Source organism: Fulvia fulva, chromosome 1, assembly GCF_020509005.1.
Source record: "Fulvia fulva chromosome 1, complete sequence".
NCBI lineage: Eukaryota > Fungi > Ascomycota > Dothideomycetes > Mycosphaerellales > Mycosphaerellaceae > Fulvia > Fulvia fulva.
Window position 1 is genome coordinate 1,863,467 of NC_063012.1, and position 13,439 is coordinate 1,876,905.

At 54.5% G+C, this 13,439-nt stretch overlaps 4 protein-coding genes across 4 annotated transcripts; 3 read left to right on the top strand and 1 right to left on the bottom strand.

Annotated features, from left to right (window-relative positions):
- Positions 1-159: 159 nt before the first annotated feature.
- CLAFUR5_00443 (uncharacterized protein) lies at positions 160-1,890 on the bottom strand (the record flags this gene model as incomplete). The annotated part of the gene is made up of 1 exon (XM_047899591.1): positions 160-1,890. The coding sequence occupies one exon, from the start codon at positions 1,888-1,890 to the stop codon at positions 160-162; it is 1,731 nt and encodes a 576-aa protein (XP_047756354.1).
- Positions 1,891-2,699: 809 nt separating this feature from the next.
- On the top strand, positions 2,700-3,190 carry CLAFUR5_00444 (uncharacterized protein; the record flags this gene model as incomplete). The annotated part of the gene is made up of 2 exons (XM_047899592.1): positions 2,700-2,728; positions 2,776-3,190. The coding sequence occupies 2 exons, from the start codon at positions 2,700-2,702 to the stop codon at positions 3,188-3,190; spliced, it is 444 nt and encodes a 147-aa protein (XP_047756359.1).
- A 652-nt stretch (positions 3,191-3,842) lies between these two features.
- Positions 3,843-6,180, top strand: CLAFUR5_00445 (uncharacterized protein; the record flags this gene model as incomplete). Its single annotated transcript, XM_047899593.1, has 4 exons — positions 3,843-3,848; positions 3,906-4,068; positions 4,126-4,237; positions 4,293-6,180. The coding sequence occupies 4 exons, from the start codon at positions 3,843-3,845 to the stop codon at positions 6,178-6,180; spliced, it is 2,169 nt and encodes a 722-aa protein (XP_047756360.1).
- Positions 6,181-7,057: 877 nt separating this feature from the next.
- On the top strand, positions 7,058-10,950 carry CLAFUR5_00446 (NPC intracellular sterol transporter 1-related protein 1; the record flags this gene model as incomplete). The annotated part of the gene is made up of 2 exons (XM_047899594.1): positions 7,058-10,790; positions 10,847-10,950. 2 exons carry the CDS (start codon positions 7,058-7,060, stop codon positions 10,948-10,950), a joined length of 3,837 nt encoding a protein of 1,278 aa, XP_047756357.1.
- Between the last annotated feature and the right edge of the window lie 2,489 nt (positions 10,951-13,439).

The following is a 13,439-nucleotide window of genomic DNA, read 5'->3' on the forward strand; positions in this document are numbered from 1 at the left end:
TGTGGGTGGCATGGGAAAAATGACTGGAAGGAGAGTTGCTTGATGCTTGCTGGAATACTGGAGAATAGGCCTCTCGAAGAAAGGACTGCAAGCTGAGCAATGGAAGAAAACATGGAGCTGGTCTCCACACACTGTCGCGCAGAGATAGTGTCCTGTATGCTAAAGCCTCGCCGTACTCTCCTCATCCAACGCCGTCTCAAAACGTTTACACCAAGCCTGCACCAGCGCCGGGTCCAGTCTCGTAGAATCCACAGACGGCACACAGAACAGCCCATCCTTAGTGCCACCAATACCGACCAAGAACTCACCCTCCCTTGCACGCACACTCGATGTCATATCAGTGAAGTCCGCCGCGAAGTCTTTGCTCGGATCATCCAGATCATAGAGGCCTCCCTTTACTAACGCTTCGCGATTCCCCACCGAGCTCACGCCACACGTCTGCATCGTGGGGTTCTGTCGTGCAGGATACTGCCCCTGTACATCGAGACCCGATCGTAGATGCGCAGGTGTCTGTACTTCTGCTCGCTCCAAGCTGAAGAGGTATTGATTCGCCAGCACGAGACCAGCTCCGCGACTGCTTAGAAACTGCTTCGTGGCATCGTCCCCAGTAGGTCTGGCTCGCTTCTGATACGTGGCTAATTGCCGCTGAGCCTGGCGCGCTAGTAATCGGAGTCTTCCTTCGAGATCCAAGTCCGATGATAGGAACGGCAGCGCGATCCCGTCGGAGAAGGCGAGCATCATGGAGTCAGGCTCGTTGTGGAAGTTGAAGAATGCGCGAGGATTTAGAGGGAAACCGGTGATGAAGCAGTCCCGGCCGTTGGCTGGGACGTCTGGGTACCGTCGCTCGTGGAACTCCATCATGATGAGGGCGGCGAGGGCGTATATGCCGGCTCCTAGGCTGGTTTTCACGCTTTTGCATATTCGACTGAGGCGGGCCGTGCTCGTGGCGGAGATGTGGATGTAGGATGGGAAGGTGTTCAAGACAGGTGTTTTTGTGTAGTCCAGCACGCGCTTGTATACTGGCGACAAAGGCACGGCGCTTTCTGCGACCTGCTGGCGTTGTAAAGGATTGCTGAAGCCTACGGGGAGAGGCTTTCGTACGTGGCGAAGCATCCTCGTAATGGCCCAGAACCATCTTTGTCGCGCGATGCTGCCTGTGATCTTGGGATATAGAGCCTCCTGAGGGAGCGGAAGATGCTGCGCCATGGATTCCGGTCTGATGGAGGTGGCAATGCCTTGACGCATAGCATCCGGCGACTCATTCAGGATATTGATGAAGTCATTCATCCAGGCGTACGAGCATAGACCATCTGAAATCTGATGGGCCATTACGAACTGCAGTCGCAGGACAGTACGGCCATTAACCCCCTTCACTGGCAGCACAAACAGCTTTGAAAGGCTCTGTTCAGGGTCAACAATACGCCCAACATTCTTGCAATGAGCATAGAAATCTTTCGTGTCCACTTCATCGTAATAGTCCTCGAGAAAGATTAGATGCCAGCCAGCATCTTCAATCGCGTGTCCTACATTCCTCGGAATCTTGACCTGAAAATGCATGCCTAGTATGGCTGTTGAAGCTGGGTCGTCGTCGTTCTCGCGGCAAGTCCTCGCTTGCAGTAGCAAATGCCGACATCGCATTCTCGTCCACGCCAGTAAGAGTCTTTCTCGAAGATCCACCCTGGAAAGTTTTGAGGTTATTTGGACTTCCAGGAGACAGTTCATGTCGGCCTTGCCTTCATAGTATCGTCCGTCTGCGTCGAAGGAAAATTCCACCGGCCCCAGTGGTCTCGAGAAGACTTTGCCACTCGGTGACTGAGTCTCGCGCCATTGGTAGCCCTCATTGTTGCCATAGCGGTGTAACCAGTGCGGTTGATGCTGCTTTCCAGCCATCCGTGTTCAGGGAGCGATGTTGAAGAGTTGTATACGAGAAGTTGAACATAGTTGACGACATGTTCATTGGCTTGGCTCGACGCTAGGGAAGTGGAGAGCTCAGAGGATCGTCGGGAAGGATGTCAACTCACCAAGGCGACTGTACCGTGAGACACTGAAGCTCAATGAATGTTCGAAGTCCGAGAGCCACAACGCTGTGATATAATGAGACGTCATCACATGCTCGTAGCTTCGACGGGCGTTTCCAATCAAAGTTGCAGCACAGGCACTATCTCAAAAGCCCGAATACCTACAACTTTCACATCACTTTTATTGAACGCAAACCAGGAGAGGTCCTGTTCGCCCTCTCCTGTTGTTTGGTTTGGTAGGGACTGTGGCAGTGGAGGCAGCAGCATGAGGCAGCGATGGCAACGCGTCCGCTACCACCACCACCACCACCACCACCACAGTTCCGTTGTATTGTTGTAGGAAGAAAGAAGAAGGGATGACCTCGAAGAACAGTCTTTTGTGCTGACGACTCGGCTCTCGAGTCTACGCCGAGGCCACGCAAGGATAAAGAGACTCGAAGACGCGAGGAGCAGAGGGCGAGTCGGTCGTTGCTGAAAGTGAGTCGGCATGTGTGTATTGTGATAAGAGATCTTACTAGGGTGTGGTGAGATTGGGCCCGATGAACTGGGTGCGCATGTGCAGTTCGGGTGCGAAAAAGGTCCATTCACTCGACCTTGAATCAGTCCCTCGCGCGTCAGCTTTCGACTCGCATAAGAATTTCTTCGTTCTGAACTCTGACTTCTCACCTGCCACAACACGCAATGGCCCGCACACTCCACAAGGCTCGCAGGTACGTCCTCCAACATGCAATGAGTGACTCTCGCTGATATACGACAGCGCCGGTGCGGCCGAGTCGAAACCATGTCGGCTTCTCGAACTCCCAGCAGAGCTTCGCACTCGGATCTACGAGTTTGCTCTCTTTCCCACCCACAATCAGCCCGTCACAGACGCAGAGCTGGCACGACAGAATTACAGACTCAATGGCTTCGTCCCTCATGGTCGTACCAAACCCGCACTGGCCAGGTCCACGGGCTACTACGACTGCTACATCTGGAAGCGCGACCGCTCCGATCCAACTCTCCAGCGCCCTTCACTACTAGCAGTCAATAAGCAGGTTCGTGGTGAAGCCTCCGAGATCTTCTACAGCAAGGCAGTCTTCCGGGTCCCGCTAGCAGTCGATCTCGGTGGCTCCTTCGGTGTGAGGATGGCGCAGAAGTGGTTGGGCTCGTTGTGGGCGACCAGCTCGCCTTAGCCTTACCGCAAGCACTGTACAATGGTCAGCAGTACAACATGTCTGGATGATGTGCTCAGGTAGTATCATACCGTCTCTGCATCTCACTCGCCATGCGCCCGTTGATAGCATGCGTGTCATAACAATGAATGTCTAGCAGAGCGGACGAACTGTATCTACCAAGTCAGCTAAGCGGAGGGATCATGAAGATTACTTAGATCCTAGAGCTATATACTCGTCTCTACTTGCCCCCTGTTCAGCTCATCTGTACAACGTCGAACCATGCCATGTCGTTTCTCGGGAGTACTCAGAGTACGACAGCTGTAGACTGCAAGGAGCGATGATCTAGATTGATGTGCGGCAAGGAGTTGTGAGGTGAACAGTGACGGGAAGGCGACCGCTCTCGGGCCCCTTGTCCGTTTCCTTGGCGGGCTGGACCGCGAACGTTGCACTTGCTGCTCAAGACGGGACATTGGTTGAAGACGACCACTTTCTGCTTTTTTGCCATCACCACACACACCCGCACCAGAGTCATCGGGCCCCAACTCGGCGCAACCATCTCATCGCGCTCGAATACCGCATCCACCGCACAACACACCACCACCACCACCACCACCACCGTCATCCGCAATCCTTGAACACCCCCGAGACATCCAAACTTTCCCGTAGAGGCATGGCCGTACGCCAGCCCATCTACCTCACACACGCCGTCTGGATGTACTGACTGAGGATGCAGCAACCACCTTCGCAGCCGCGCGCCTACTCGCAAGCATATCTCCCCAACGGCGGCGCACAACAACCCAGCGGCCCTGTGCCAGGAGCTCGACCACTCGACCCCAACCAAGGTCGCGTGCAGCAGCTCGGCCATGCGCGAGTGCTGTGTATCGCAGACGTGCGAGGTAATGACGCATCGGACACATACCACTACAGTAAGAGCATGGCTGACATGTGACAAGGCAACCTGCGACAGCTGAACGAGCTTGCACGCAACGCCAAAGCCGACTACATCATCCACACGGGCGACTTTGGTTTCTACGATGACCAGTCGCTCGAACGCATCGCAGAGAAGTGAGACAAACGAGTCGACGACAACGCAGATCCACCACTAACACACTCACCACAGGACACTCAAGCACGTAGCTCAGTACTCGCCGCTCCTTCCCGAACCTCTCAAGGCCGACATAGCACGCACCGGTCCTCAGCAGTCGATAAAAGATCGGTTCCGGCAAGAACGCCTCCCACTCTCAGAGCTCCCTCAGTTCCTCAACAAGTCCCAGCGCCTCGATGTACCTGTCTACACTGTCTGGGGCGCCTGCGAGGATGTTTCCGTCTTGGAGAAGCTGCGCTCGCAAGAGTACAAGGTCGACAACCTGCACATCATTGATGAATCGCACTCGCGACTACTTGATGTCGGTGGCATCAAGCTGCGACTTCTCGGCCTTGGAGGTGCCGTGGTTATGCACAAGCTCTTCGACAACGGCGAGGGCAGGACAACCATTGCAGGTGGCCAAGGAACTATGTGGACAACCCTCCTGCAGATGGGTGAGCTGATCGACACCGCTAACCGCGTCTACGATCCTACCGAGACTCGAGTCCTCGTCACCCACGCCTCGCCAGCTCGTGAAGGCCTCCTCAACCAGCTGTCTGTGCAACTGAAAGCTGACTTCTCGATATCCGCCGGTCTCCACTTCCGATATGGCAGCTCTTACAACGAATTCTCCGTCAACCCATCTCTCGACCACTACCGCGGCAAGCTTTCCGCATCGAAGGCTTCCTTCAACGACGTGTGGGAGACTGTCAAGCATGAGGTGGAGCCAGCTGTTTCGGAGAACGAGGCACAGAACAAGCTCCTGCAGGGTGCTCTGGATCTGGTCAGCAAGATGCCTACCAACGCCAGTGGCGGTAACCCATTCGGCGGAGGAGGTCAGATCAACGGAGCCGTCGATGAGTCGGCTTTCAAGAATATGTGGAACTTCAACTTGGCTGACGCTGCTTTCGGCTGGCTTGTTCTGGACATCGACCAGGGTAGAATCGGTACGGAGATGCGCGCGCAAGGCTTCAACTTCTCGCATCGCTCAGGCAAGACACCACAGAGAGCACAAGGGCTGCCGCAGGCACCGATCAACGCAACGATGCAGCCAACTGGTGGCGTCCTGCCAACTCCCGGCCAGCAGCCTCCACCAATGGCCCAGCAGCAGGCACGCCCTCCACAGCAGGCGAACAACGTGCCACCTCAGCAGCGCTCGCAGCCACCAAACGCTCAGCAACAGGCACGACCCGGACAACAGCAATCGCCGGCACCCGGTGGCAAGCCAGCTACACCTCAAGCAGCACTGACCGCCAACGGTACAACTGCACCAACTGCTAACCTACCGACCAAGGATCTTCCACAGACAAACGGCACATCAGCAGCTGAGGTCGCCAAGCCTGAGACACCATTCCAGAACAAACAAGCCAACGCCGGACAGTCACCACAGCAGCAGGAGCCATCCAAGGGTATCTTCGTCATGAACGGACCAAGCAGCATTGACGAGGTCAAGTCAGAATTGTTCACTCCTGAAGATGCTGCTAAGATTACGGACGTGACCAAGGCAGGTCCACCAGGTCGCTGGGCAGTCCACTTTGCCACTCCGGAGATCATGCAAGAGGTCCTCAAGACTGGCCAACCCAAGGAGGCCGGCGAGAAGTATAAGGGCGTGAGGCTTACGGTTTATAGACCAAACCCTAGCCGAGGCAACTATGGCGGCGCTGGCGGCTGGGGTCCTGGCCCACGAGGAGGTCACAGCAACAGAGGTGGACCTGAGGGTCGCGGCGGCTACCAATCCGCAGGAGGCGCTACAACTGGTAGTGACAGCGAGTCCGGACGTGGTGGTCGTGGACGCGGCCGAGGAGGAGCATTCCGAGGCGAGAACCGCGGTGGCCGTGGAAGCCGTGGCGGACGTGGTGGGGAGCGTGGTGGTAAGCCTGATGGTGCTGCTGCCGCTGCTGCTCCAGCTGGAGGCGATTCTTAGAGGGGTCCCGCCAAAGGCACGCCATCGCGCGCCGACTCAACAGCACCAACGAAGACACCAGAGGGCCGCAGCCATGGTCCGCAAAAGGCCAAGCCGCAAGCAGACTCACGCCCAAAGACACCCATCATTGTCGATGGCAGCAGTGGCAGTGGCCCCAAGGGTGCTAACGGCGGTGCTCAGGCAGCCGGATCGCGCGTGGCAACACCGAAGCCCAAGCCAACAACGCCGGCTTCAGTGCCAGCGGAGAAGAGGAAGTAAGGTCGGAAGGTGAGGAACATGACGCATATGCATTCTGTCAGAAATTTGGACTCTTCAATAGACTGGAGAGTGGAGCATTGAGGTTGTACTGCCAGTGATATACCAGCCTACTGCATCGTTTTGTCTACGAAGTGGGACACAGATGGGCGAGCTTGAGTGTTGTATGTAGATTATCGTGGGCGCCGAACGTGGAGGAAAGATGGCAGCAGTAGCTAACTATACCCCTACAAGCGTTTTGACTCATGAATGTAATGGCAGTGTATTGAATGTCGGTGGCGCTTCACATGTTTCACTGTGCCTGAGGCTCTGCGGGTGATTGGCGCAGAATGACGTTCCAGAAGTGGTGATGCTGCGAGACGATCAGCTGTCGCCTGCCTGCTGCTACCACGGTACTCCGTAGTCCGTACCTTGGTTTGTGCTCCACCATCTCTCCACCACAAACACAAGCACTCAAACATCTCCTGTTTCCGCCCGACGGCACGACGTTCCAACGAGGGCACATGCGTTACGAATAAGTTCACGAATACCTATCTGAAAGTACCACACCGATAGCTCGACAGCTCTGAGGTCCAGCAACGCCGAGAGAGCAAGACCCGCCGAGGGAGGGGCGGGGCGCGCGATGGGGTGGAAGAGCGCAGCAACGTTGCTGTCAGTCGCTGGCCTGATCACATCAGCGACAGCAGCATCGAAAGAGCCAGACTGGACCACCAAACACGAAGCCGGCCGCTGCGCAATCCGCGGTCAATGTGGCAAGCAGAGCTTCTTCGGCTCAGAGCTGCCTTGTCCAGACAATGGACTGGCCGAGGACCCAGCGGACAAAGTAAGAGATGATCTAGTGAAGCTATGTGGGCAAGAGTGGGCAGATACAAAAGTGTGCTGTGACGGCGACCAGATCGATGCGCTCAAGAGCAATCTCGCGAAAGCGAATGGATTGATCTCCGGGTGTGGAGCTTGCAAGAAGAACTTCTATGATCTGTTCTGTACCTTCACTTGCTCGCCGGATCAGTCACTCTTCGTCAACGTGACCAAGGCAGAGGCGAAGGGCGATAAGTTCATTACGACGGAACTGGATCAGCTTATAGGTGATGGTTTTGGTGCTGGGTTCTATGATAGCTGCAAAGACGTCAAGCTTGGCGCGACGGGAGGCAAAGCGATCGATCTGATTGGAGGTGGAGCGAAGAACTACACACAGTTCCTGAAGTTCTTGGGAGACAAGAAGCCTTTTGGGAGTCCGTTCCAGATCGACTTTCCGAGGCCAGGTGATGGCAAGTTTGAGGGCATGAAGCCGGTATTGGAGGGTCCGATACCTTGCAACACCACGGATGAGGCGTATCGATGCTCTTGCGTGGATTGCGCTGGGAGCTGCCCAAATCTGCCAGAGGTCACGGAGGCGGAGCAGTGTACTGTGGGACTACTGCCTTGCTTGAGCTTTGCGATTGTGGTCGTATACTCAGTCTTCATCACGCTGCTCGTGCTGGCTGTTACCGGTCATGTGGCTGCTGCGAAGCGACGACAGAGCAAGAATGAGCGATTGCAGCTGCTTCAAGATTCTGCTCCGAGCGACGATCAGGACGAAGGAGACATGGTGCATGGTGTGGCCATGACGGATCGACCGACGAAGCAGTATGTCGTCAACACATACTGCGATCGCGTCTTCGCCAGCCTGGCGCGAACATGTGCAAGATTCCCCGGAATCACGATTGGGACCAGCTTCATCATTGTTGGGCTGCTCAGTCTTGGATGGCTACGCTTTGCTCTGGAGACGGATCCTGTCAAGCTTTGGGTTGCGCCTGATTCTGCAGCTGCCTCCGAAAAGAAGTTCTTCGACGACAACTTTGGGCCTTTCTTCCGCACCGAGCAGGCTTTCTTGGTCAATGACACTAGCGATGCTGGACCTGCGCCTGTATTGAGCTATAACACTCTGCAATGGTGGTTCGATGTTGAGAGAAGGATAAGGGTGCAGAAGAGCTTCGGAAATGGATACACACTGAAGGACGTCTGCTACAACCCGACTGGTGAAGCATGTGTGGTGCAGTCAGTTTCAGGATACTTCGCCAGCACTGGCCTGGATCAGGAAGACTGGGAGGAGCAGCTGAATAGCTGTGCTGAGACACCGGGAGATGTTCAGTGCTTGCCAGAGTTCAAGCTTCCATTACCAGCAGAGCGCCTCTTGGGAGGATACAACCACACTTCCCAGCAAGCCACAGCTGCTGCTGCGCTAATCACTACCTGGGTCATCACCAACTACAACCCTGGCGATGAGCGACTCGAGAAGGCAGAAGAGTGGGAGGAGAGCACCAAGCGCCTTCTCAAGGACATCACCAACGAAGCTGCCGAACGCGGCCTGCGATTGAGCTTCAACACGGAAATCAGCTTGGAGCAGGAACTCAATAAGAATACCAATACTGATGCCAAGATCGTGGTCATCAGCTACATCGTCATGTTCATTTACGCTTCGCTGGCTCTCGGCAGTACGACTGTGACCGTCAGCACCATCCTGCGAAACCCTGTCGGAGCTCTGGTTCAGAGCAAGTTCATGCTCGGCATTGTTGGCATTCTGATTGTCCTGATGTCAGTCGTTGCCTCTGTCGGCATCTTCGCAGCCGCTGGCGTGAAAGCGACGCTCATCATCGCTGAGGTCATTCCATTCTTGGTTCTGGCTGTTGGTGTTGACAACATCTTCTTGATCGTGCACGAGTTTGAGCGCGTGAACATTAGCCACGCAGATGAGCCGGTCTCAGAGCGTATAGCCCGAGCACTTGGCAGGATGGGACCATCGATTCTTCTCTCTGCTTCGACCGAGACTGTTGCGTTCGCGCTTGGAGCAGCGGTGGGAATGCCAGCAGTGCGAAACTTTGCGGCGTATGCTGCTGGAGCAGTATTCATCAACGCTGTGCTGCAAGTCACCATGTTCGTGTCTGTGTTGTCGCTCAATCAGCAGCGTGTCGAGGATGGTCGCCTTGACTGTATTCCTTGCGTTAAGATACCACAGAGCCATAGCATGCCTGGCGGGTTTGGCGGTGCTCCGTTCAGTGCCTCGGACGAGGAGGGATGGCTGTCGAGGTTCATTCGCAAGTACTACGCGCCAGCTATCCTTGGTAACAAAGCAAGAGTCGCCATCCTGACTATCTTCTTGGGCTTCTTCGCTGCTGGCATTGCACTCTTGCCGGAGGTTGAGCTTGGTCTGGATCAGCGTATTGCCATTCCCTCGGACAGCTACTTGATCGACTACTTTAATGACCTCGATCGCTATTTCGAGCAAGGTGCTCCGGTGTACTTTGTCGTCAAGGACCTCAATGTTACGCAACGCCTGCACCAGCAGCAATTGTGCGCACGATACACGACTTGCAAGGAGTTTTCCATCAACAACATCCTTGAGCAAGAGCGCAAGAGGCCTGAAGTCAGCTACATTGCAGATGCCACCGCAAGCTGGATTGACGACTTCTTCTCCTGGTTGAATCCAGAAATGGATCAATGCTGTGTAGATGGCTACAAGGCCTGCTTCGAAGGACGCAACCCACCGTGGAACAACACACTTTACGGCATGCCAGAAGGCAAGGAGTTCACCGACTACGCTAAGCGATGGCTGAAGGCTCCTACCGGAGAAGATTGCCCATATGGTGGCTCAGCTGCCTATGGCGATGCAGTTGTAGTCGACGACAAAGCCTTGACGATCCCAGCCAGCCATTTCCGAACTGCACATACTGCACTGCACAGCCAAGCCGACTTCATCAATGCCTATGCCTCTGCCCGCCGCATTTCAAACGACATCAGCGAGCGCCACAACATCGAGGTGTTCCCCTACAGCAAGTTCTACATCTTCTTCGATCAGTATGCGACCATCGCGAAGACGTCTGTTGGCCTTGTTGGCGCCGCGTTGGCGTGTACGCTTGTCATCACGAGCTTCCTGCTCGGATCGATTCTGACGGGCCTGGTCGTCACGATGACTGTCATCATGATTGTCGTCGACATCGTCGGCACCATGGCTGTCGTGGGAGTTTCCCTGAACGCGGTGTCGCTCGTCAACATCGTCATCTGCGTCGGCATTGGCGTCGAGTTCTGCGCTCATATCGCGAGAGCTTTCACAGTGCCGTCAGCTTCTGTCCTTGAGCGTGCGCAAAGCAAATTCGGGGGCAAGGATGCAAGGGCTTGGGCCGCTCTTGTCAACGTCGGAGGGAGTGTCTTCAGTGGCATCACGATTACGAAGTTACTGGGTGTTTTCGTGTTGGCGTTTACACGGAGCAAAATTTTCGAGATCTATTATTTCAGGGTTTGGTTGAGTCTTGTGGTGTGGGCGGCGTTGCATGCGTTGGTGTTCTTGCCGGTTGCGTTGACTCTTTTTGGTGGCACAGGTATGTTTGTTCGATGATGACAGAGGGTGAAGGGTGTGTGCTGACATGATTGACAGGTTACATTGATCCCGAGAGTGATGGAGGGCTGGAGCAGGATTTGGCGAGTCGGAGGTATAGGGCGCTTTTGCCGGATGATGAGTATGATAGTGATGATTATTGAGTGAGGAACGGAAGGGACCGGGTGAGTGTCGAGGGTGCCTTGAGTGGCGAAGCTACATCGAATGGTATCGCTAGATTGGTATTGCCATTGCTGCAGGCCTCTTGAGGATATTGCCTAGATCCTGAACTCACTATGAGCCTCAGTATGACATGAGTGGCGGATTATGATACAGGGTCACAAGGCAGCAGATCCAGACTGCGTACTAAGTGTTATGAATGATGAATGCTGATAGTCATGAAGGTTCTTCAGAAAGACACTAAGTCGTTAAGACGTTCCTGACTCTACGAGCACAAAGCATGCTCTCTGCTATGGCGGAATGAACGATGGATGAACGACATGAACTCGTGGAGGTATCTGGTAAAGGTTCAATACTTGCCTCGCTGACTCTCACAAGTTGCAAGGTCATGGGCGACACTGTCCGGAAAGTTTAGAAGAAGTCGATACAGACTGATCAGCATCAAATACCCTATTCCTGGGCAACACTATAGCGCGCTGAATACTTCCCGATATGGACTGCTGAAACTGGTTCATCTTAGTCCGTGAGAGGTACCGCCAAGCTGGATGATTTGGATATCAAGTGGGCAGAGACGATGGAAGTTTCGTCCCTGCTTCGTGCTGCGGCGCAGCTTAAGATTCATTTGAGGTGGCGATTGATCTGTTTGCGTGCGGCACGGCTGGTAAAGTTGGATGATGCAGATGGAGGAGGCGAAGATTGTGAAGCATGTGAGGCATGTTCGATGCATGGGTTACTCACTGCCTGCCTATCGCTCCACATCTCTCACACCGACGAAGTCTGCAGGCGGAGAACACGCAGTATCATAGTTGGCAAACGTACTGTACTGTACCTTGAACCTTCAAGAGAGGAAGGAAGGAAGGCAGTGTCCGCATCGCAGCGCCAGCACTTTACCGCCACCACACTACACCTCATCATGATGTGCTAGCTCGCGGTTACACTCACAGGATTCGCCATAGCTCACACAAGAGGAACACGAGCTGAAGATGTCGGTACCCGTACGCCAGGCGGGCAGGTTAATCTATCTATGCACGCGATATCCCGATCCCGATGCCACTTTGACGTGGCATCCTGGAGGGGGCTAGTTCGTGGCGTTTCGTGACAGGTGGAAGTGGAGGTTGCAGGGGAGGCGGCGGGGAGAGGGTTTTGCCATGTGGTGGGCTTGAGGATAGGGGAGGGGGAGGTCGAGGCGTTTGCAGGTCTCCTATTCATAAAATGGCCTGTGGGGATGATGGGAGGGTGAACGACGTGAATAGATGCCAGTGCCGCTGCGTTGTGGTACCTCCTCTCACATGGAGGACAGAGACTCAGCACGAAGTACAGCAGGAAAGCAGGCAAGCCAGCACCTCGACCTCGCGTGCCTGGTTCCCTCATGCAACACGACAATACAATGATCGGCACGTGCAGTGCAATGCAATGCAATTGTGCACGAGCACGAGCACGAGCACGAGCTGTTGTGATACCGTCGCAGTCTAACGCAAGTACAGTATGCACAGTAGTCACCATGCAACTTCACCCATCAGAATAGCAGCAACAATCGTCACTCGACTTAGGGCCTGATGGAAAGGACTCGGGTCGTTTTTTTGGTGGTGTAGGTGAAGTACTTCTGTTTGGAGGGCAAGCAAAGCAAAGCAATATTTCCTACTGTCGCTATCCAGCTGGTCGCTCATGCGGCTTGTAGTACGAAGGTACTGTATAATAGTCGTGGCCAGGGTAGCTGGACTGCACCTATCCGCCCAGCGAGTCGGAAGACGGCGAGTATCGTTGCAAAGCAATGTAGCAGGTCGTACTGTATCTCCCACGTCGCGTGCTGTTTGGTGTGTAGTCCCTATCTCCCAATCCCTTGGACATGGCACATACTCTCCCCTCTAACACTGTCCAGTACTATGCAGAGAGCTGTTGTCACTGCCACGGTTGTGGTGGCTTGAATGTCAGAATGTGCCTGCTTTAATCCCTGCCGCCTCGTCGCATGTGCATATGTCTGCGTGTAAGCTGCAGGGCATGGTAGCTTCCATGGCTACAGTATGTGCCATGCCCATGCCGCGTTTCCCACCTGGTCGAGTCGTGTGGTCTGCTATTGCAGTGCTGTGTCACCTTTCATATGTTGAGACGTTGACATTGTGGACCGAGAAGGAGTAGCTTGTGGATGAATGGTTGGAATGGTTCATGAGTGAGAGTGTTCGATCGTATAATCTGTACACAAGAGGAAAAATGTTACAGGATAGTAGCTCTCTAAGAACTGGTATCTACAGTCCTGGGCATAGCTTTTACAACCCCTGTATTTACGCTAACCCCTTCCGGCTATCCATGTCCATCTCAGAAGGTGTTGCTACCTTCAATCTCACTATCAAGAATGGGCCAAGCTCACACCTGAGGACATACAACGTATATGCAAGAGTATGCGAGAACGCTGCGAGGCAGTAATAGCCAACAATGGAGGACACACCAGGTGGTGAGCTACGCCAAGCAGTGGATA